General features: G+C 45.9%; 1 protein-coding gene across 1 annotated transcript; it reads right to left on the bottom strand.

Annotated features, from left to right (window-relative positions):
- Window positions 1-2379: 2379 nt before the first annotated feature.
- On the bottom strand, window positions 2380-23075 carry SLC5A1 (solute carrier family 5 member 1). Its single transcript, XM_026037636.1, has 15 exons — window positions 22956-23075; window positions 21359-21430; window positions 14934-15038; window positions 14156-14215; window positions 13821-13925; window positions 10104-10209; window positions 9818-9898; window positions 8548-8768; window positions 8050-8185; window positions 7387-7494; window positions 6153-6303; window positions 5450-5618; window positions 3905-4120; window positions 3480-3579; window positions 2380-2661 (listed from the first exon to the last, which is right to left on the bottom strand). The coding sequence occupies exons 1-15, from the start codon at window positions 23040-23042 to the stop codon at window positions 2438-2440; spliced, it is 1941 nt and encodes a 646-aa protein (XP_025893421.1). The 5' UTR covers window positions 23043-23075; the 3' UTR covers window positions 2380-2437.
- Between the last annotated feature and the right edge of the window lie 780 nt (window positions 23076-23855).

Below are 23855 nucleotides of genomic sequence, written 5' to 3'. Positions count from 1 at the left end.
TTTAGATATAGGAGTAAGGCCCTCTAGACTGAACTGCCCTAGGGAGGCGATTTAGCTGATTCAGACCTTTAATGCTACATCCTACTTAGGCATCTACCTAGTCCCCAGTTTAAAGCCAGCACAAATGGCATCCAGGCAGGACTAACGTTAGCAGCCTTCCTGTGTTAGGTGCAACCCTGCGGCTGTGCCCGAACAAACTCGGAGGAGCCCTCGGAGCCGCAGTCAAACTTGCAGCAAACATTTGCACCTGGGCTGCAGCTGGGCCCGCTCTGCAGACCTCAACCAGAACAGGTTGCTAGGGATGAATCCTTCCCTGAAATGAGAGTTAAAATTCCTTTACCTTGGAAAGAGGAACATGACAGTACCTGATTAACCACAAGGGGATTCGATGGCCACTCAGGCTGCCAAGAATTCCTGTGTATTGTTTGTGGGCATCCAAATGGTTTCATCACTTCACCATATTGTCCTCTGTGTAACAAAGCACAACCAGTTCCAGGAGAGGCTTTCTTACCTGTTCGTAATCCACTTGGGTCCCAAAACCTAGGAGCAAATAAAAGGGTAGCCTTCTCCCAGAACTGACAGGTGGCAATGTCTCAAGAGGCTTGATTTTGACCCAGAATTAACTGAAGTCCAAATTAGGTTTGTTTTGTGGACACCAGAAACTTTGAAATAATACAAATACTTTAATACATACAAGTCTTCATAGTCCATTAAATATAATTAACTCCATGGTCTTTAAAATACTCTATCACTGTATTAATTGCAAAAACAATAGTTTGTACTGGTGTATGTAGCATATTGATTTGATCAGTCCTGTGCAGAACATTTCAGTGTACCGCAGGGATTGTACTGGCGATCTGGGATTTTGCCTGAGACGATCCTGTGAGAAGACTGGAAAGCAACTGTGATTAGAGCAGCAGCAGGTGGGAGCTCTGCGGTGCAGCACGTTCAGAGACACTGTCTTAGCTGGCTGTTCCTGCCATTGGGAGCATCCCGCTGCTGAACCCCTCGGGATGACACGTGCTCATACGCAGCTCCCCGTGTCTTCTTTCTAGAGCCAAAATGCTGAATTAGATGGTAAGCAAGTCTGTTGGTTCCCTGTTTTGAAGCATCACATCTGTCTCTTCCTGCGTCTTCGGTTGGTTTCCAATACCCCAGTCAAGCGAAGGTGAGGGCAGTGGTTGAGCCGGGATCCCGGCTGTGCCCATTCTCCTTCAGGAACCCTGAGCTCCTCCTGCCTCGCTTCCCTGTCACACAGCATGAATTGTTCTTCTCAGTGCAGCCTTCAGAAGAAAGATTTGTGGTCTTGCAGAAAAACAGTGTGAAGCCCTTGAATCTTCTTGAAAGAGAAACACAGACCCAGCAAACCGGCGCTTTCAACTTTAACCACGTGCATGGATTGCTGCATAGTACAGTCCATAGGAAGAGGCAATTACATATTCATCTACACCATCCCCACAAAAACCCAGTCCTAGCAACTTTAGATCACTTTGACACACCAAGCCGAAAAGGATTCCACAAATACATATATACACAAATATATATATATACACACACACACACTCTCACACATATACACACGCACCATATATATATTTATTTGTTTATATATATTATATATATACACAGTGTATTGTATGTATGTATATAATGTGTGTATTTTGTATAAATAAGCCTTCCCATTCAAGTATAAATACACATTAAAATATATATAGAGGGGGCACCTTTTGAACTTAATCTTAAAACATAGAAGCTATCATAATTTATCATTTCAGGATTATTGAGACCTGCTTTGCCAAATTTCAAACCCCAATCAATTCAGATGTTTCCTGTTCCACTGAATACTGAGAAAAAAACACAGTGAAATACATCAGAGAAAGTGAGAGTAGGGGGAAAAGCACTAACAAAAAATAGACATCGAGTCAAATACACACATATATACACTTATACTTAGGGTATCCTGTGCCTCAAGGGAAAAAATGGTGATTTTTTATCTGGAATCCATACAACAGCCCCTCAGTTATTGTTTTGTTGATGTTATTGAATTATTGTAAGGAAAATTAAATCTGGATGTTCAGAAAAGTAGTGAAAAACTAAATGCCCATCATCACCCCTTTAAGATCCATATGGCTCATGCAGCCTTCATCTGCACCTCAGACATGAAATGTTTTGTGAGAAGAGAGAACAGTGGATGGCAGCTCTGAACCAGGACTGATCCTGCACTGATCCAGCCTCTGAACAGAACTTCTCTCTCCTGAAATCCCAGTAGCCCTGCTCGTTAGGCTGTTGAAATTATGATCACAAAACCAATGAATGAATCATGCTAATTTTTACAAACTTAAACAATAAAAATATCCAGCATATCTAACTCTGTAAATTTACAATTCATTGTTTTTGCTGAACAATACAGTACAATTTTAGAATTGTAATCAGAGGTTTATGCAAAATAGGCATGGCAAAATACAGCCACAGTCAATAGGATGATGCCATTGATGTTGACAACATTTCTCCAAAGTGGCACCTCTGTAGTGTCAGTGAGTTTCTTCTTCAGCGCCTCCTCTTCCTCTTTGCTCAGTTTGGGTCCTTTTTGCTGATCTAAGCCACAGAACCAGTTGTAGGCTTTCTTCAAGCATCCTGGCTCCTCTGCATTTTCCTCTGTAACTGGATGTAAAAAAAAAACCACACTGGTCATGAAATGTAGACATGGACCATCATGCGAGTGTCAGAAGAGCTCAGCGACTGAGGACAATCCTGTATTAATTATTGCAGCCCTGATTTACGGTCTTAGACACATGTAAATAGTTTAGTGCAAGCGGAAAAATCAGGTGAATAATGCAAATTCACAGCTCACTTGTTAAAATTAAGAAAAAAAAAAAAAGTTGAAGGAGGCCTTTTACAACCCAGAGAATTGATTTGGTGTTTGAGAAGCAGGCCATGCTGCAAAGCTTACCTCCATTTTTCCATACTTCTGATTAAAATCTAAATAGATGATGAGCGTGAGGATTCCTCTGAAATGAAGTTGGCAGCAGAGGCCCGGCAGGGAAAGCAGGAGCTGCTGCCCGCATGGAGGCCTCGCCACTCCCTCCTGTGCTGCCCAGCATCTTGGCTGCTTCAACCCTGACTTCTACCTACCATTTCCAAGTGAATTCTCATTGTATCATCCCGAGTGCAGGAATCACACACAGCTCTGCCAGCCCACGCCACCCTGAGCTGCAGCCTCTCCACTGTTTTAATCCTAGAACCACCCCTCACTCCACAGAGAATGAAATTGTCTTCAACTTCATATCCCACTTGAGATAAGCCTGATAGATTGGTAGAAGGCCCCCCTTCAACTGGTGAGGTTTGAAATTAAGTTACTTGGGGGGATTTTCTCTTTGAATACCAAGCATGATACTGTTTCTTCCTGGGAATGAAAGAAGGATTCCTGTATATATGGATAGCATGTCTAGATACTATAGCAGAAGTTATTCAGCATTCACCTGATTCTTCATCTTTGTCCTCATGTTTCTCCTTCTCATCTGCATCAAGATCAATTCGTTCCTCTTTGCTGTTCCGCAAAGTCCAGCACAGGCGGTAAAGCTGCCAGGAAACAAAGTGAGTTTGTGACCTTACAGTCTTCATACGCAGCGAAGAGCAAGTCTGGACAGCACACAAACACTCAGTATGACCACAGCATCCCAAATGTCTGTTAAGTCAGTAACTAAGATTATTATTAGGAATTAGTAATAATTAGGATTATTGGGGCTCTATGAAGACATGTGGCAGATAAATGAGACTATTTTCTTTGCTCTCTCGGAGGGTCTACAGGATGTTTATAGCTGAAATGCCAGAAGTAACTGTGCTGAACACCAATAGTTTCACTGAATCCCTTTCCCTGAGGAGCAGGAGTGCAAATGATACTCACGTGTACATCAGGGATGGGCTTAGTCATTAGAGAGACGGCCAGGATGATGATCAGGCAAATCCCAAAGAGAATTATTGCAAAGTAAAGGTAATGAATCCCACAAATGATAAATGGGCATTTGGAGGGGTTCACACAGCTGCCAGTTCCATAGGCAAACTCTGTAATCATTCTGGCGAGTCCAATTAGCAGCCCAATGATCAGGCCCCAGAAGGCACCCTGTAGAAAAGGGACAGAAGTTATCAAAATGAGAGATTACGGGCATAGAAATAGTTCTTCCTGAGCTCTGAACAGTTACTGGAGGAAGCAAGAAGGTAATTGCATGTTACACTGGCTTTCACACATTATTTATGGTTTTTAACCCAGATAATTTCAATGGCTCTACTTCCAGCCCAGCATATTAGCACTAAGGAATAGGATGGTGACTCGCAGCTCAGAGAAGGAATAAGGAAAAAACCCTCTCCTGCTTTTATTAATACTTTCCATCTGGATAGTAGTGATAATTCTGATTGTTGGTAATTCTTAATTAACTGCTAATGCATTATTTATATTGACTTAGACATGTAACTAAAGAATTCTATGGATATTTAAGGTAGGACTGAACTATGAGGCTACTGTGTGATACAACCATGCAATACAGCTGTACAATCACCACACACCACCCACAAAGTCAAAATGCCTGTCTGGGCACAAATTCAAATACAAGAAATAGTTTAAATGTGAGGGCAAGAAAATGCTTTACACTGGAACAGGTTGTGCAGAGAGGTTGTGAGTCTCCATCTTTGGAGATATTCCAGATCCAAGGACAGGGCTCTGAGCAACCTGCTCCAGCTGACCCTGCCCTGAGCAGGGGAACTGGACAAACTTCAGAGGTGCCTTCCAGCCTCAACCACTCTGTGGTTCTCTCAAGCCCAATATGACCTTATTCTGCACACCTTATGCAGCACAGAATAACAAATCTTGATTAAAATGTTCTAGTTTTAATGTTGAGTCAAGAATAAAACACTTTTATTTTTCCAGGCCTCGCTTTCCCATTCCTCACAAGGCTTAAGCAAGAAGTTTCTCCTTGCTCACTGCTCAAGAATCAGTGAGCTCAATTTGGGTCTTATGGGCAATGGGAAACACTGCATAGAATAGCAGCAATTTGGTTTAAAAGTTTGTTGGCAGAGGTTATTTTGTGGTCTACATCAACATGGTCAGTGATGTGTTTGTTAGAGCAGTTGTGGAACTGCTGTCCTGAAAGATTACTTGCAAATATTAGGTCCCTGTACATTACCCACTAGCAAAGCTATAGATAACTTAAGTTTCAGAGCCTCCTAGGCAGTTCAGGAGCACAGATTTGCCCACAGAGGATACACAGGATGAATCACTCTTCACCCAACTAGCACAGAACTTTTTCAAACAATTCCTCTCTAAAACCCCAGGCCCCGGGACACGGAAACACAAGGCAAGTAGGAAGCAGCTGTTAATAAAAGACAGCAGAAGAGAAAACTAGCTGTCCCGAGCGTGCAGGGGCGCAGCTCTAGCCTCCTGCAGCTCCCAACTCACCGGCTCATTGACCCGCTTGCAGTAGACAGCGAGCAGGAAGACGGCAGCGATGGGTGGCCCCAGGTAGCTGGTGATCGACTGAATGTAGTCGAAGAGCTGCCCGCTTTGAGCTGACTGCACCACGGGGACCCAGGCGATGCTGATAGCAATCAGAACCAGCATGAATGCCCTGCAAACACAGCCAGATACTCAGTTAGCCACCTGCTTACAAGCATCAGAAGTGAAAGAAGCAGCAACTGCCCAATAATTTAAGTGCTCATTTTGCATTTCGATCAACAAGATCAATAGCAGTGGCCAGTTACTGCTGAACGAACAAACAGACTCCAACTTGGATAGTGTGTGTGTTAAGCATCAGTCAGCTTACAGCTAACTGTGTCACCAAAACAGGCAGGAAGAACTTTTTTTTCCTTTATTCATGTGAGAGATGATTCAGTAGCAGGTGAGCTAGCAGCTTGGCTACTGCATTGATGCAGCAGCACAGCCTAGTGTAAAGGTGGTAGGGATATTTAAAACAGCCCTATCTGACTAGTAGCAGGAAATAAATGTTGAGAGTGAGTCTGGCTCTTTTGTGGATCGCTTTCAGCTTGGGAACAAGGCTGGCACTTACAGCATAGAGTACAGTGAAGAAGGGCTGAGGTGCATGGCCACAGGAGGCCAGTGCTGCGCCGCGAGCTCCCCGCGCACGCGGGCAACCGGCACTCACCTTCCTGCCAACATGAGCTCCCGCTCGGACGCCCGCGGACGAATCAGGGTGTAAAGGTCCATAGTGAACAAGGTACTGGCGCTGTTGAAAATGGACGTCAAGGAGCTCATAAGGGAGGCCAGCATAACTGCCAGCATCAGACCCCGCAGACCTGGCAAAACACAGAGAGACTCCGTATGGGCGCTCGGGAAGAGGCTTCAGCTCCGGCCCCACTGCTTTGCCCGACCCCTGCAGACCCCCAGCCAGGGGTAATTCTAGTGCCCTTCTGGGCTGGTGCCTGCAGAGCGATGCCTGCTGAGCCCTGGAAAACCAGCATTTAGAGCAGGGACAGGGCAACTCCTGAGCTTGGAAGAGAGACCCTCTTGGTGGGAATGCTGCCTAATTAGATGCTGTGAGGAATCAAAAATACCAGGCAGACTTTCCCTAAACAAGTGAAAAATTCCTTTACCTTAGCTGCAGTCCTTGCTGGTTGAATATTTGCAAACCAGTTGCTTTTACAGTTTGAAAATCAGAGTAACTTACTTTTCTAAATGGAATGAGGTAGTCAGCAATATATTAAAGGCGAGTGCTATTGTCTATTGTACACTGTTTATAAAGCTACAGGGAAGTATTAAATACCAGGGAAGAGACATGCTTTGTACAGCATTAACCATAACCGGTTCCCGGGCTCTCTGCTGCAGTTTCCCTTCCTGATACACACACTTGGCTCTGTGCAGAGTGGCACCTTGTTACTGGGCAGGTTCGTGGGGAACACCGTGCGCCTGGGACAGTATCTGCGGTGCTCGCCGCGGGGCTGCAGGTGGGTGTCTGCAGCTCAGGAATCCTGGCACGCTCCGGCTTTCCAAGCCACTGGAAAAGCGGGTTACACTGGACCTTGAAGGAAGGGGCACAACTACCATGTCACCTCCTATCTGCCAAGCAAGAGCTGGCACTGCCAGCACGGAGCTGCCCCTCACCTCCAGCCAGGGCATCTGATGCAGCCTCCCTGTGATAGCAGGCTGTAGGGCAGGGTACCCTCTGGGCCTGAACGAGCCCAGGTTTCTCGAAGCACAAACCAGCACAGAGCTGCGGGGAGGCTTTACAGATTAACCTGCTAAACGACAGGCCAGGCCCCTAGTTCAGCAAGAATTTCTGCATTAGAATCTGTGACTTGGGCTCCCTCTGGCCCCTGTTTTGAGAGCCTGGTGGCCTCACCCTTCCCCAAGCAACAGAACCAACGCAGCGAGTGTCTTACCGTTGGGCATCAGCTCGACCACCATCTTGGGATAGGCAATATTGGTGCAGCCGACCGGGGTGCCACAGTGCTGCTTACAGATGTCAGGCACGACACAGGCCACCACGTCTGAACGGAGGAAACAAGGGCGGGTTAGGCCGGGATGGAGCGCTTGGGGACACAGTGCTCCCCAGGGAGCCACAGGATGGACGAGCCTGAGGGCACCCCAGGCTGCTCGCGGGGAGCGGGTTCTAAGCCTCTCTCCCCTCTTTCTTCTCTAAAAGAATCCTGAAAAGCGCTGTGGGTCACCAAGAAAGGCAAAGAGACTTAGAGGAGGAAAAGGAATCAGACCAGGACTGAACAACAGGGAGAGCACGTTGGAAAATGAGCAGGGATCTCAGCACTAATTCCCCCAGGCTGAACTGGAACTGCTGCCTGCTATCAGACACACCACGGTGCCAGGGAGAGGGACACGGCCCCGGTCACCCTATGCTGTCCCAACACAGCCCCGCTCTGCAGCGTGAGCGGAAACCTGGGATCAAGGCAAGTCTCCGGCTTCCCGCCGAGCAGAAACGGTTCACATGCGTCCAGCACCTAGGTGACAAGGTGACAACCTGACAGGCATTTAGGGAAGCACAGAGAGGGGGGACTGAGAGGCTGGCAGACCAGCAGTGTGGGAGGTACCTGTGTACAAGATCCGGCTGATCATTCCAGGCATCACCATGAGAAACATGGGCAGGAGCTTCAGGTAGCCACACATGATGCAGCCAGCCTTCACGTGGGACATGTTCTTGCCAGAGAGACACCTTTGGACAATAACCTGCCAACAAGACACGGGAGCACGTGTGAGGACAGCGTTCCAGGGACAGCCGGCCCCTTCCAGGCCACGTTTGGGCTGTGTCACAGCACGACAGCCTATTTACCTCCCCTACCACAAGGAAAAGAGAAAAAACTACATGAAAAGCATGAAAATCAAAGCATATACCTAAAACAAGGCCAATTATAAGGGAAACTATCCTTTATCCAGTCTATGTTTACAAGGCAGCACGCTTTTTCAGAAGATATTCTCCAGGCAGATATAGGAAAAAAAAAGAATAAAACATCTACCTGAATGACAGTTTTCCCAAATTTTCTAGATTTTCAAGAAAATTTCCAAATTTCCTAGATTTTTTTCCACCTTACCTGATCTGTGCACCAGTACCACAGAGCAAGGATGCTCAGACCGAAGATAACCCCTGGCCAGGGCAGATCCCCACTGAGGGGATCTCGGAAGATGTGGAAGGAATCTTTCCGGGGAGTGTAGCATTCTGCATCAATTGTCACGTTTCCATAGGAGATGTTGGATGGAATTGCATTCATATACTTGTCCATGAAAGCTTCATACCCTCCTACTTCGGCAAAGGCTGCAAAATCAAAGGAATGAGAAAGTATTTAGCAAAACTACTCTAGCTAGTAGATATCAACATTTTTAGAGGACACCGTAGAGTGTTTTAAAGTGTCTATCTTTTTAGGTCTCTTTGTAGCTCAAAAAAAAAAGTGGCTTAGGCACATATTCTATTTCCAGACTGTGTTAGCCTAGAGAGAACCAAAGGCAGAGTCGCACCAGATTAGGTCAATCAGAAGTTATTTCTGTTGTAACAACAGTGGAATAATTAATTTCAGTGAAAGGTTTAGCTAGAGGAAAACCAAGTACCAAGTAGCTAGAAGGAAAAGGAATTTCTACTTTCCCTTACTTCTTATGGCCCCTACAGTTGACTTCTCTTTCACAGCATGATTTCTATTCTAAAATGTATATGGTTGCATATTGTCCTATATAATAGGGTGCATATCCCTGCTTGAGAAGGGAGGTTGGACTAGATGACCCTAGAGGTCCCTTCCAACCTCAACCATTCTGTGATTCTGCATCATCCTCATCATCCTATTCATAAATATGTGTTTCATAGCTCTTCTCTGACTGGCATTATAATGGCAAACATACAAGCTATAGGACTTACTTAAACTATTGGTATGTTTGGGGTGTTTTAGCATAAGACAGCAGCTAGGGATAGGGGAAAGTCATGACCTGTGACCAACAGCTCTGCACTTTGGATCAGAAAATGTATGCCCTAGCATGGAAATGTCCTTTAATGATGCTCTTCTTGAAACAAGCTCCCCTCTGGACTTCACAAAAGTATCACCAGCAGCTGCAGGTAACTCTGCTTTTATCTGATAAACCATCACAATCCCTATGCTCACATGCTGCCTTACACATTCCCTTGTGCTTTGGACACAGAATGAGCTCAGAGACTAAAGGACTTGGCAATAGGACATTTTTCTTTCATAGCAAAAAGATATATGAAATGAAATCTGTTGGTTGTTGGCTTAAGAAGGCTCCACAGTGAAGAGGCCCTTTCTGTGGGCACTAGGAGATTTGTGGTTGAACATTGCAGTTTAATTTATCTCCTTTACTTACCAAATCCCATGAGAATAAAGGATCCCACTATCATGATAAATGTTTGTAAGGTGTCTGTGTAAATCACAGCTGCCAGGCCACCTAAAGGCAAAGAAAATACAAGACAAATAGGTTAGCCCTTGCATAAACGCCTCTCTTTCCTTTTCTCACCATCTCTCTTTCAAACAAATACCATAATAAATCGCTCCCGGGCTTCCATTTCTCCCCTCTTTCCTCCCCTTTCTGTCTTTTCCGTTTTCTGGCTCCTCTAACTTCTTCAATTGATCAGACTGTTCTGCAAACTCACCTGTGATGGTGTAAAGAGCAGTAATAGCGAGCAGGATAATTATGGCCAGATAAAGATTCAGTCCTATAGCCAACTGTATAAACACAGCTCCAGAGAATATGTCTGCCTGCCAAAGGAAAATGTCACATTAGAGCACATGGAAGCTCCCGCTGGCTGCACAGCGCTGGCTCCCACCTTACAGCGCTGCACAGAAGAATAAAAAGAAATACAAAATGCAAAATAGAGGCCATTAAGATGTCCAGGCTCCTCTCTGTGCCTTGCAGAAACTCACTGCTTTTATTGCAGGAGCTACACCACTTCCCAGAGCACTTGCAGGTTTTTCAGGGGCTCATTTAAGTCAGACTCCGAGAGTCACTTCCTCACCACTAACACGGTGAAAGCTTCATAACAGAACCCGTGAATCCCAGATTACACTTACAGCTGAATCCAGGGATGGATTTGGTGGTATCTCCAAGACACATTACGCTTCCCTTCATTTCATGCTACTCTATATACATGTGATATAGCCAGTTTTCCTCATTCGGGACAAAGGGGGATTAAATTCAAATATCTCATTTTAGCCCTATTTCCAGATTCCTATCAGAAAGCCTGGCCTCATTAGGCCTGACAGGGCAGGTGCCAACACTTCACACATTGCCCTAAGCTTGGGCAGGGCTGGCAGGAGGCAGGGAGCAGGGAGAAGCTGCATGGTCCCAACCACGGGCAAGCGGAGCCTCGGGCTCCCTGGGTGCCCCGGGGCTGGTCCTGGCTGCAGCAGCGCAGGAATAAGGCAAGGCAGCCACGTTAGAAAGCAGCCTGGCCTGGAGGAGGAAACCTTTTTCTCAGCACTGAGTAGCTTATGCCATAGGTCTTTCCTTTACTGCTCCTGGCTTTCATTTAGTCCACATGGCCATAAATATTAATAGTCCTAAAATTTCACCTATAAAGAATTAGATAGTTAATTATTTAGCATCCCTAGCAATAGATCAGTTCCTTGGAACTCTCAACTTCGCTGTTCCTCCCTCCCAATTAGATGATTTCCTTCCAACATTTCCTTGTTTCTCCATTAACACTCTTTTATGGACACAATTAAAAGCTTATCTTATCTCTGAATGGAGCCAATCTTTCCTTCACATTACGAGCTATCTCCCCAAAGGCCACAGAGATCACCCGAGCAACTGGCAGCGCTCGGAGCCTGTGACCACCCGGTGGCATTAAGGGGCCTCGGGCCCTGGCACCTTCTCTTGCTCTTTGCATCACGTGGAAACCTTTGACACCACGCACTTCTAGGTGAAAGCTCTCCTTCCTCCCCTCCTCTTCTCCTGGCAAATCTGTGACCATACATTTACCACAAAAATCATGCACGGTGAATCTAAAGAGGCTACAGAAATACATCTAGAAAATCTGGCTTTAAATTTCTGTTTCTCCAAAAGATTTCAAGTCTCTTGTCATAAGGCAGTCAATCGGTCATCACTAAGATTTTATTTGCACTAGACCACTTCTTTTTGGGCACATTTCCAAGTGCAGCAGTGTTGGTTGTTAGAAAGTCCCTGAGCTCTCATCACCGTGGGCCATGTCCAGGCACTCACGCAACAGAAATTGTCTGGATTAAGGATCACATCTATCCCCATCCCAAAGACCCTAGTGGGATGGCTCTGTCTGGGAAATGATGGGTTAGCCCCCAAGAAAGGCAAGAAAACAACAAAAACGCACAGAAAACATGCAGGGAAAGACAGAAAGGGCAACAGTCACGTACAGAGGTTTGCAAAGGGGTCACCTCAAGATGCCGGACGCCATCAGACTGTGCCAAAAGAGGGCACGGTGAAGAGTGGCATCACCTCACCTATTATACTGTTCATTGGAAAGCACCCTAATAATTACATAATTAAGAGTGTTACATGTACTACAATAGAGCAAGGAAGCAGCATGCAAATTAGCTAGCCTGGAAACAGGACACTAATTCCTCTGCAAAGATAAGGGGCAGTCGCTATCACTGCCAGCCAGAGCGCCCGCCCAGGGCAGGGCAGAGCCCGTCCTGCCACAGCAAATCTCCAGCAGACGGAAAGGGAGCTCCTGCAAACCAGGGCACTCAAGGAAGCAGGATGCAAATCTCCAGGCTATGTCAGAGAATGTCGATATGTGCGTATGTCTGGAGATATCAGGTGCCCCTGAGGAGAGCGACGTGCGAGCTCCACAGAGCTCCTATGTCCACACAACACAGGGAGTGACCTATGATTTGGGGCAGGACAGTCCTTCCCTTTCCTCTTCTGGAGCTGTCTCATCCGGAGACAATTCAGGCATCTTGGCTCGATGTTGCCTGGCACAGAAAATCCTATTGGGATTTCCTCCGACAGTACCTGAAGCCTCCAAGGAATCTGATTGTTCTGCATATTCTGGGTAAAAATCAGCCATGGACAAACTGTCCCACAGAACACAGTGGCACAAGGCAGCAAAGCTGAAGACGCACTTGTAAACTAGAGACCAGAGCCACGTTTGCACATGTGGCGGCACCATCGTAGCTGTCCTGGGCAGGCGGGTACAGGAGAAGAGCAGCTGGAGGGACCTGTGCAACAGACTTCCCACCAGTGTGGCACAGACACCGTGTCCCGTGGCCACCCTGCACACACACCTGGAATAATGGGGGTCACTGGAAGCTGGGATGAGCCAAAGCCAGAGGGCAGGACAGAACTACAATAGCTCCAGCCTCACAGTCACGTTAGAAGCTTAAATGAAGATCCTGCCTTGCCTGGAAGATACCCTCACTGAAAAGTGCTCTTCCCTGACCAGATCTTTAGGAACGACACAGGCTGAAAATAATATAACAAATTCAGAACCTCTAGAGCACCTTGAAGAGCTCATTAAAAACTTGTATGTCAGAAAAGGACTGAGTCATTATTTGATCAGATTTGTTTCTCAGCCTCTATTGCTGCCAGGACACTGTCACATGCGGCAGACCAGGATTTCTGATTATAGTGATTAAACAAAACAACAGCAAAAGTCACTAATCCTCTCAAAACACATGCAAATCCGATTCCGGGCCAGCCCCGTAGTCCCAGCCTGTTTAATTTATAACCTTTGTAAGGATCGGTTATCGGGAAGATGTGAGAATGAGAGCAAAAGGCCAATCTTTTAGCTTAAATTGCACTATTATCACTGAGCTCCCATTCAGAGGGCAAAGACTAATCTGCCATGGCAACTTCTGCACAACAACAGCTCGAGGCATGCCTGAACTGTGGACTTCTTTGGAGTCTTAGTAGTTTTAAAATGTATGGGAAGTACCAGGTCCCCTCACTACCTCACAGCAACATCCCCTCACTTAATAAACATTAACTTCAAACACCTTAAACTTTATAGGAACCACTTAGCCATTGAAAAATCTCCCCTCCTTCCTCATTTCACCTCCACAGTTATCATTTCCTTCCCCTGCCTTTCCCCATTTCTAATCCCTATTCTATTATTCTCTTTTCTCCATAGTCCTTTCATTCTTTTCCTCTGTCAGGATCACTGCTGGCATGTTCAAATGCTGACACTAAAAAGGGATATAAATGAAGAGCAGAGACAAAAATCTAGAAAGGAAACCAGCTCTTAGGGCTGTAGAACAGATCTGCATACATAGTTTCTCTCACTGGACTCCAAATCAGAAACAATTGAGCCATATATGTATAAAGTAACATAAATGGGAGCTTCTTTTTATTAGATGAGTGTAGTGGAAGTAATGCTTGAAAAAGCTTAACTTACTGAGATCTTTGTGAAAATATACAGCAGGAGAGAAAGGATCGACAGGTAAATCTGAATTCGTTTGCCACCAAAACGCTTCTTCAGATACTCTGGCATTGTCACCACCTGCAGAGAGAGAGAATAAAAGGATTCAGACAACGGGGGACAGACTGAAAGCACTAGTGAAGTTCTCTGCTGCTGCTCAGGTACCTCTCGACTGGAGGGCAACGTGACTGCAAGAGGGCAGCTCCAGGAGCACAAGGAGGAGCACCCAGCTCTCCTCAGCTCAGCCCTCGAACCAGAGCAGGGAGAAAGAAAGACAGGAATGAAAACCAGAACATAGTCTCTGTACTCACCCCAGCTTTGATGTAGATGGGTACAAACAGCCATCCTAGGACAACCACAAATATCAGAGCCTGGAGCCGAGAAAATCACAGTAGAATTAGCATCCTCTCTCCAGACCATAAACCATGAGGGCAGCAGGAGACCATTGAAACCACACAGGCCTGGCCACTGCAGGGCTACCCTGCCCACTCTGCCCTTCATTTTACAGGTGAAAATTCAGGGCTGGAATCCTGGTCACAACATTTCTCAGGATATTTCTCATTGGATATTGCAATCATAAGCAGAACACCCTCCATCCCCATGAATCAGGGGAAGGAGAAGGCAGTTTCGGAAGGTGGTTGGTGTGCAGGAAGTGCTAAATTTCTTACAGCTTGTCAAGAAATGAAAGCCTCTTCAATACTTTCTGTGCAGCAAATTGACATCAAAAATACCACAGGTCACAAAACTGAGGCACTCCTTCAGATATCTGGTAGTCTGAAAGTGCTCTTTACAAGCACCTGTAAAGTAATCAAAAGGCACATAGAGAGAAGAGAACCCACCAATTTCTTTGGCTTCCGCGTTCTCTAAAAAACCTTACTCAATAGAAAAGGGTCATCTTGCCCCAGTAACAAAGAACACGGAAGAAAATGAGCAAAATAACAGGCCATTGGCAATTACAGGTCTGGACAGCAGTTAGCATTGCCAAACACCCACATTGGCAGCCCTGAATTTTTAGACAGCATTATCTCAATTAACCTCTGCAGATCATCCTGAGGTCACAAAATGTTCACTCAAGAGCACGACACTTACGTTCCACTCAAACCCTCCGGTGGCAATTCCTCCAGCTGCTCCTGTTCCTGCTAGGCCCACAAAATGTCCACTGCCAATGTTGCTAGCAAACAGAGAAGCGCCGATCTGGAAGCAGAAAGGACAAAAAAGAAATAGGAGTGAGGTGTTTATTTGGTACTGGGGACTCATGACCATCCATCAGAAGATAATCAGATGATGGACAACCACAATCACCTAGATGGCTTTCCAGATTCCCTCTTAATTTCTCCTCTCAAATCCAAGATTGGCATCACTGAGGACTGAATAGGACCCTGCAGCGAAGATCACCTACTGGAGGCAAAGTTGTGGCACTGATGGGCACAAAGTTGTGGCACAAACAGGCTGTGGTCCCGATGCAGATTTTCAGATATTGGGAAAACCTGACTGACTGGTGTTTGGGTGGCATCTAGGTGATTAGAGGAGATGACCGACCCGCCTTGCTTGGGAGAAACCTTCCCTGCAAGCACATTTGTCATCCTGGCACTCCTCAGCTTGCGTTCAGCTCCCCCAGCCTGTAGGACTAAGTGGATCATCACTAAGCCATGTACACGCTCTGTCCTGGCTTCACTTCTAGGCAAGAAACATCAAAATAACTAAATTGAATTCTGCAAACTCAGAAGTGTGTTTCTAAACGATACAAACAACAGGTAACCAGGGACTTGCTTTTAAGGAACACTGCTATTTCCAAGACCCTCAAAATACAGATGGGCAGGAAAAAGTTCACAAAAGGGAAACTGTCCCTAAAATACCCTGATTGTTCATCAAATAACTCAGACCAAGGGAAAAGATGGGGAGAAATGAAAGCACTAAAGGCAGTAGGAATGCCAAGCCATAATGGACAAGGTCAGAAGCTGAGGTGTGCAAGGTGAAGACCTGAGCGAGGGAAAGGGGTTGGCTGGGGCAACACACAGGAGCTGCAGTGGGGCTGAGACGGGACCGAGCTGCTCTTCCTATCCCTATTATTCAGGGATGGGTATTCTGCCTTCATTAGGAGATATTTAGGGTGCTAAAATGGATACAGAGGGAATAGCTACAAAATTCCAGGTGTGGGAGTGCAGGGCCACTCGCCTGATATTCAGAGGATTCACTTCATCAGGAAATGCACCCCTGGACATCAGGGCTGTTCTGCAGAGCTCTCGCCGGCCACAAACAGCACCTACTGCTCAGCTCACAACCCCATCTCCAAAGCCACCACAGGGTCTTCTCCTTCCTTCTGTATGGAAACTATACTGCACAAAAGGAGCATGCAGCAAAGCATTCTGATTTCTTTCCCAAGTTTGCTTTTTCCTCCTTTCTTTTCTCTGATCTCCTGACTTTTTCCAGACTCCATACGGACAAACAATTCTCTTGCTGTGATGGGGAATTCCTCTCTCTGAGTTCACCGAAGTTTGGATTTCTTCATGCATTTCAAGAAGTCAGTTGTGCCCTACAGAAATGGAACCTGTTTGTCATAATACAGATGTTTCCACAGGAATGGTAGGTGTTGCAACCTCAGTGAAGAAGCCACAAAGATCACTGGTATTCACAGAAACTTTTGTTTCTGCCCTCTGTGAGACACCGGCCCTGTTTTTCCCTTCAGGACTGTGAAAAAACCAAGATCATGAATACTGGGCATCAGTAATGTCACCCAGGGTTTTCCCTGGAGATGAATAATTAAACTTAAATCAGAGTTACTAGGAATGCAATCATCAGAAAAGATTAACCACATTAATCTCTGATTTTATCTAATGTGCTCCCTCTCCTGCTTCAATAGCTTAAAATGTCCTGTAAGCAGATTCGAGTAATAAAACACGAGTGACGAACTTGGAGAACTGCAGCTACAGCAGGTGACCCTGGCTGGCCAGCGCAGCAGGGACACCCCATTGCTGCTCCCCAGCCTCACCCACAGCACTCCTCTATCTTAACATCAAAAAAAGCAGATCAAATCGAGGCAGAATCACTGATTTCTGGGGCTAGCGCAAGGAAACAGCAGTGGGAACACACGCACCTCTCCCCTGCCCTTTCTCAATTTTCCTTTCTGCACCAGGGCAGCCCAGGGCAGTGAAAGCATGAGCACAACACACAGCAGCAATGGATGCAATTTCAAATACATTTTCTCCCGTTACGTGTATATGGAAGGTAAGAACTCAGCTTCAGAGCTGGATATATATATATATATATATATATATATATATTTTCTATACTCTGAAACCTGCTGCGTAGCTGAAGCAGGAGAATTGTTTCCAACCGTACTCGTGCTATCGAAGGACAAGAGTTTCCCGCCTGCCGTGGAGGTTGAAGTGAGAAGGTGGATGAGTTGCGGGCCCAAAATGTCTTGCTGAGGAACCAGCCATGGCAGTAGCTCCATAAAGGAAAAGCTGCTTACTGGAACTGCCTGATTTGCTGCTGTAGGTGCTGCAGTGCTCCGCCACATGACCTGAAGAACGTGGCGTCTCCAGGGACCGCAGCTAAACATTAATGTGGTCCCCGTGTCCCAGCCGGCACGAGGGCCCCGGCGCTCCCAGCAGCAGCAGCAGCCCCTTCTCTCAGGCCGGGGCTTTTCCCTCTAGGCTGGGGCAAGGACAGAGGTGCCACCACCTGGGTACAGGCCCTGCAGCTTCCTGGGGACCCCAGCAAGGGCAGCCCCGGGGAGCTCTGCACGGCTGAGGGGACGGGAGGGATATGGGGATAACAGCAGGGAAACCCATCTTCAAGATCTGCTCTCTGCAACACATGGAAGGACTGCAGAAGCCAAGGGTTGGCTGAAGGCAGCAAAACCTGGCAGGAGGGCAAAAAGCCGAAGCGGCCCGAGGCCAACGTGGAACATTAACTCCTCTAAAGCCCTTTGGGAGGTCAGCTTTTAACAGGAGGTCCCTGTCCAGGAAAGTGCCACAGTGCTGGGGACAGATGACGAGCCCTGTGTTTTCTCCGTGTTACTCATTAATCGAGTCACCTTGCTGCTGCAGGGGCTGGGGATGCGCAGACATCCTGGCACTCGCTGTCCCTGCTCCTATACGATGCCCTCTGCAAACTGGCAGGTGCTGCGGCAGCCTTTGCAGGTGCTGCAGCCCCTTGCACGACTAGAGGATTTCCCGAGGCCCTGAGACCCCAAGAAAGCAGCTCGCCTGCTCCCCGTGCTGCTCCGCAAGGTCTGCATGTTGCATCCTCGCTCCATAAGACAATGTTCACACTCACAGTTCCCTGTTCACAAAGCAGAGGAGAGGGCTTGGTGGTGAACGCCAACATTTCCAGACTCCCTGGTAAAAAGCATTCTGTAGATACTTGCTTCACTCAAGTTTTCCTTTTCTGCTTCACTTTCCTTACTTAGATTGACTTTATCAGTCTTTGCACTCTGAAAACTACTCATTTTTTCTTTTCTTTTTTTTTTTTTTTTCCATTGAACATGATAAAGTAGGTTTATTTCTTAGTGCACTTCAGCCAAGGAAAGGAAACACAACTTTATTTCTACTGAGTTGCCTTTCTGGCTACTCTCAGTAGTGTCAAACCCAGCAAATAGGGACAATTCTGAGAACACATAAAATTGAGCTGGACGTGGACATCAGACCATTTGTGCCAGCAGCCAGTTCTCATAGCCTGAAAAACAGCTCCGAAGAACTGAAATTTTTAAAAAGTGGATTTTTTTTGCTTAATTTTTGTCCCTTCACAAAGATGAATGCATTGGTGACAACAAATGGCTGACATATTCCCATTTAAATTGAAATGGGCACATAACTCTGAGGTAAATACTGAGGAAATCCTTCTAGTTACAACTGAGCTTCAGGTGCCCGATACTTTTGTGCTCCAGGAGCAAAATTTTGCCTCGGGAGTAACTATCACAACCTTGTGCAGTGAGAGGTGATGTCTGCAAAGCTAGGGAACCTGCAGAACAAAATCCAAAAGCAGAGGAGCTTCAAAACTGAAGTTTTTAACATTGTGCATGACGCCTTGTTAATCCTGAGAGATTGGCTGCTACTGAGGGTGACTGTTTTCCTGTAAAATATATTTCATTTCATAAAAAAAGGGGAAAGAATTTGGCTGAACTCCTCCAGCTAACAAAACTATCTAACACAAGAAACTAAAAATCCCTTAACAAGGCTGGTTATAAACCCAGCAGTGCTCCTGATCTTCTGTTTTTCTGTTTCATTTTGTTGTCTGGCAAAAGCACAGCTGATTAGAAGCATTTAGAGCCACATTGGGCTTTCCTGAAGACACTCAAAGCCTAAGAGTCTGGGAGCAGTTTCTTGAAGCCTCTTTCCTCATTTTTTTTGTAAAAAGTCTGTGGAAATAACACACAATTTCTCTCTATTATGTACATTGATCTTTAATTAACTATTAGAGCTACCGAGTCAACTCCTCCATTGCACAACAGCAGAGACTCCAGTGCCAGAGCGTAGAAAATGTGCCAAATTCTCCCAAATACTCCCCAAACTCCCTGTAGCTGTTGCTGGACCCATAGCCTGTGCCAAAGCAGGACGGAGCCGAAACAGCGCCACCGATTGCTCCCACTGACACAGCGAGAAGCTGAAGCACAGGCAGGCAGTGACTGACCTGCAAACATCTTCACGTGCAAAACAAGCGTTAAAAGCAGGACTAACGTTCAGCCCTTGACGCCAGTCTCCTCCAGTGCACAAAACCAGAGCTGCTGGTCTTTCCAGCTGCAGAATCCCCTCCCGGGTTGCTCAGTAAGGGATCCTGGGCACGTTGCTAAGAAGCCTCTTCCCATCTGGGCTCAGCGAAGCCGCCTGCGGCTGCTTGGGGGAGCACAGACACGGCAGAGCCCTGAATGACCTCGTCAGCATAAGCCAATTCCATTTGTAACAAGCCTGTGGAGGCCTATTTCTTTTTCCCTATCTATCCATTCCAGAAAGCACAAGTCGTTACCCTGAGCACGGGAACAAGTCTGATACATAAGAAACACTTACAAATCAGCTGCCTCCACCCTGTTCTCACCTAGAGGCAGTGGAAATATATGGGTTATAGTCCTGCCTGGCCAAGTCGAAGCACAAAAGCAGTAAAAACACACACATATCATCAGCTGGGACCCAACTGAGATGACATCTTTGACTGAACTTTCCATACTTGCCTTGGCTTCCTCAACATTCCAGCCCAGTTTGCACTGGGATGGATAGACAAATGTCCCATCTACCTGCTAAGCACTGGAAAGCAATTTTGAAATTTCTTTTATCCCAGACAAACTCTGACTTGATATTTATTTTGTGATTTGAGTGTTTGCCATTTGTTTATCTCGGGTGATACCAGGAATAACAACAAGAAGGTTTTATTTTTATGGTCTAGAAAGACGTTCCTGGCATTCCAAAGGGGAGGACTGAAGAGGTGTCCTTAGCACAGCCCCAATGCCCAGTGCTGCATCCTGCTGAACTCCTGGGCCAGGAGGTGGAGATGACCCCAGAAGCAGGTGCTGCTCTGCAGCATGTCCCCAGTCTCTTGCTGCAGTTGTTTTCGTGTTGCTAGAGAACTGGGAGATAGGTAACATTCCCCAGGTTTCAGGGAATATTTAGGAACAGGAGGATTTTTATGGTGAGCCATCCCTGTTTGCCTCCATCTTCACGTACACCTGCACAGCGAGTAGCAGGTCATTTGCACTGCTGGTAGGTGTATAGCAGGTTCCTGAGGGGCAAGAAAGCTGGAAGAATTGTAGGCATTTCTGCAACCTACTTTGAGAAAAATAATATGGTTTTGGAGAACAAATATTTACTCAATTCTTTTTTTTTCTTTCTCCTGATCCGCTAACTGAGTCCATGGGGTGGAAATTTCCATCAGAAATCTTGCTGAAATACAAAAACATTTTGAGGAACTGATGGCAAGTCAGTAACATTCTGGATTTCCATCCAAGTGCACGAAAGAAAGGCTTTTCCTGTGCCATGCTGGTGACACAGAAAATGGGGATCTAAGTGTTCTGCTTTTCCAGGAAGTCGCCCCGAACAGGTGCTCTATTGTCTAGAAGAAACAGAGAGTGTTTCTAACATCAGCTCTGCCAGAGACCTGCAGGGTGGCTGTGACCACGTTGTTGGCTGCTGTAACTCAGTTCTCCAAAGAGTCTACAGCTCCATAGAAGGAAAAGTCAAGGCAAGTCACTGATAATCTTTAAATTTAATCATTTCCATTTAAATTGACATTTTTTCCCCATATCTTATCATAATCTTTCCAGGATTTCATCCTTGCACAGAGCAGAACTTCCTACCAAAAGTGAAAACAAAAGCAACACAAGGAGTAATTTCAGTAAATCCTTCCCTGGGATAATCTCACAACGAGGCAGCTGCTTTGGGTGCAGTGAACGTAATAAATTCACGACATTAAACAAGTTTGAATGGACCGAACTGCAGAGCAGTGGCTTTGTCTCCACCATCCCCATTGCACATAGGCTCAGACAAGCTGTTTTGTGTGCACACAGAACGGGAAACACTCACCGGCCACCACACCATGCTCCGTCCAGCCAAGAAGAACCCACCCACAGTCCCTCGGTTGGTTGAGTACATGGCCTGGAAAGGAAAAGAAATAAGGATAGAATCAGATTTTTAAGTCTAACAGGCAATTTGTACAAAGACTAAATTAAAAGCAGCTAGGATGGAGGAGTAAAATGTGTATGTCTGTGGGGTAAACTAGAAGACATCAGCACACTTGATATGAAGAACGAGCTGATGATGAAAGAAAGAATACCAATGAACAGTGATTCTATATCTATATGTTAACCATTCAAGCTTCATTGCTTCAGCTTTCATTACTGTAAAACCAAAACATTAAAATAAAATTAAATGAAACATAAAAATTGATCATCCAACCAAGAGCTCAGTGAGTAAGTTCAAACTCAGGTAAACACTTTGTCAGGTAAGCAAATCCTCTGATTTCAGGCTCACTAAAATCTGATTTGTAAGATGTAAGTTAATGCAAGAGGAAAAGGAATATATGCAGCTGCTATATTCAGTATTATCCAGCCTCAATAGATCTCTACAAAATAATCCATTTTCTTCTTGTAGTATCAAGATCTGATCCCCTCTGGAGGTCAAACAAGGCTGACAACAAAAATTTCCTTTTCACACTCATTTTGTATTTATAGGGGAAGGGCTTTAGGGAGAAGCTTCCTCCATATTTTGTTAATGACCATTCATAATCCAAATCCAAAACACTGATAATCCAATAATCCAAATATTGTATTCCCATTGTTTCCTCCGATAGGTTTTGGATAGGCAAATAAAGGGAGAAGACTAGAGAAAAATAGCCATACTTTCTATTCAGACATAGAAAGAAAACAATACATTTATATTTCACAGCACACGACTGAACAAGTTCTTCTCCCATAAAAGAGAACTTTGTAGGAGAGAAGCAGCTCCAGGAATTGCCAGAGCACCTGGTGTGACCCAGAACTTAACACGATGCTCCAACACAAACCATTCTCCCATTCCCACAGCACTGCTCCCCATGATGGCAAAAAGCCCCCATTGTCCTGCACCCCAATGGCACCCACAGTCTCAACCCGTTTACTCTTGCACTGAGATGGGCTGCAGTGCCCAGCTCTCAAAGCAGTTGCTGCCCCAGCCTTACACCTACACCCGGGTCATCAGCACAGACTGCTCCCCACTCCTCAGCCCCTCTTCCATTCTCCCCACTGCTCCCTGTTCCCTACTGCATCCCTTTCACCATCCGTTCCCACTGCAGTTCTCCATTGCCAGACCCCACCTGTTTGCTTCTATCCTGTTTCCCTCCAGGGCTCCGGAGGATCTGGTCTTCATTGACCACCTCACCTTTCCTACAGAGACCCCAATTGCTCCTCTGCCTTCCTGACTGGCTCCACTGGCCACCTGAATGACCATCCTCCCTGTCCACCCTCCTTTCTCCCATAAATGCCCCCATTTTTCCCCACCAGCTACCTGATAACTATCTTAATTAAGCACTAAGATCTTTATATAATTGCACAGTTTGATTTACTGAACCATCTTCCCAGAACCCTATACACTATATGCTCGTTAAGCAGCAGTAAAAATAAAATAAAAGAAAATCCAAACCTACCCATAGTCCCACCGCCAGCACTACCAAAAAATAGATGACAATAACAGAGATGTCTGCAGGATTGTTGAGCTTTTGGGAAGAGTCCATCTTGACGGCTTCTCTGGCTTTCTTCTTTTCCTCCTTATATGCCTCTTGCAGAGTTCAGGTTAATGATAAACTGCTGTCATCCCCCTACGTCTTATATAATATATAACTTCAGATTCACTTGTCTCCCATGGGACACAAGTCAAAACTCCTGCTCTTCCTTGGCCAGTGATTCCTTCCCAGATCTTGCTCCTCTGTTACAGGTGCCGCAGATTTCGGAGGTCACCCTCCCTTGCCAAAGGTGCTCGAGGTTTTAACATCTAAGAGCAGATGTCTGAGAAGGAATGAGCTTGGAGAGGAGTGGCTTGGCTGCAATAAACCCGCATGTCTGCCTCACTATGTGCGAATACAGATTTTTTTTTTTTTTTTTGAAGTTGTTGTACCTGTAAATCTAGTCATGTAAGATCTAATTCTTTTGGATGATGATGTTAAGCAATTACTAGTGAGGAGGAGTGACCTGATGGTTGGGGAAAACCCAGGGGTCCAGAAGCTGGGACAGTCTGTGTCATCTCCGCTCTGCAGGATTGCACAACGGAGAAATAGCCCTATATTTTCCGGGAAGATGACAACTCAAAGTTGCTTTGATCTCTCTCATGGATACAGGTGAAGAAGCATGTGAAGCCCAGAATTCAGATCTAGGAGGTCACTGTGCTGAATTTCAAGATGTTTAGAGGCTGTGCTGTTGGTTCTCTCCCCTGTGGCTAATCAGCTTCATATTCAAATAAGTTCAAAGTTCAGCAGTGCTTGGGTCTGTTCGCGTCTCCCTGTATTTGTTCCTCCAACTTTAAAATCAAGCTAAGCAAAATGAATGGCCAA

The sequence above is a fragment of the Nothoprocta perdicaria genome, unplaced genomic scaffold (assembly GCF_003342845.1).
Source record: "Nothoprocta perdicaria isolate Ctin4 unplaced genomic scaffold, notPer1 scaffold_2, whole genome shotgun sequence".
Lineage (NCBI taxonomy): Eukaryota > Metazoa > Chordata > Aves > Tinamiformes > Tinamidae > Nothoprocta > Nothoprocta perdicaria.
This window is presented reverse-complemented; position numbering and strand designations above follow the sequence as displayed.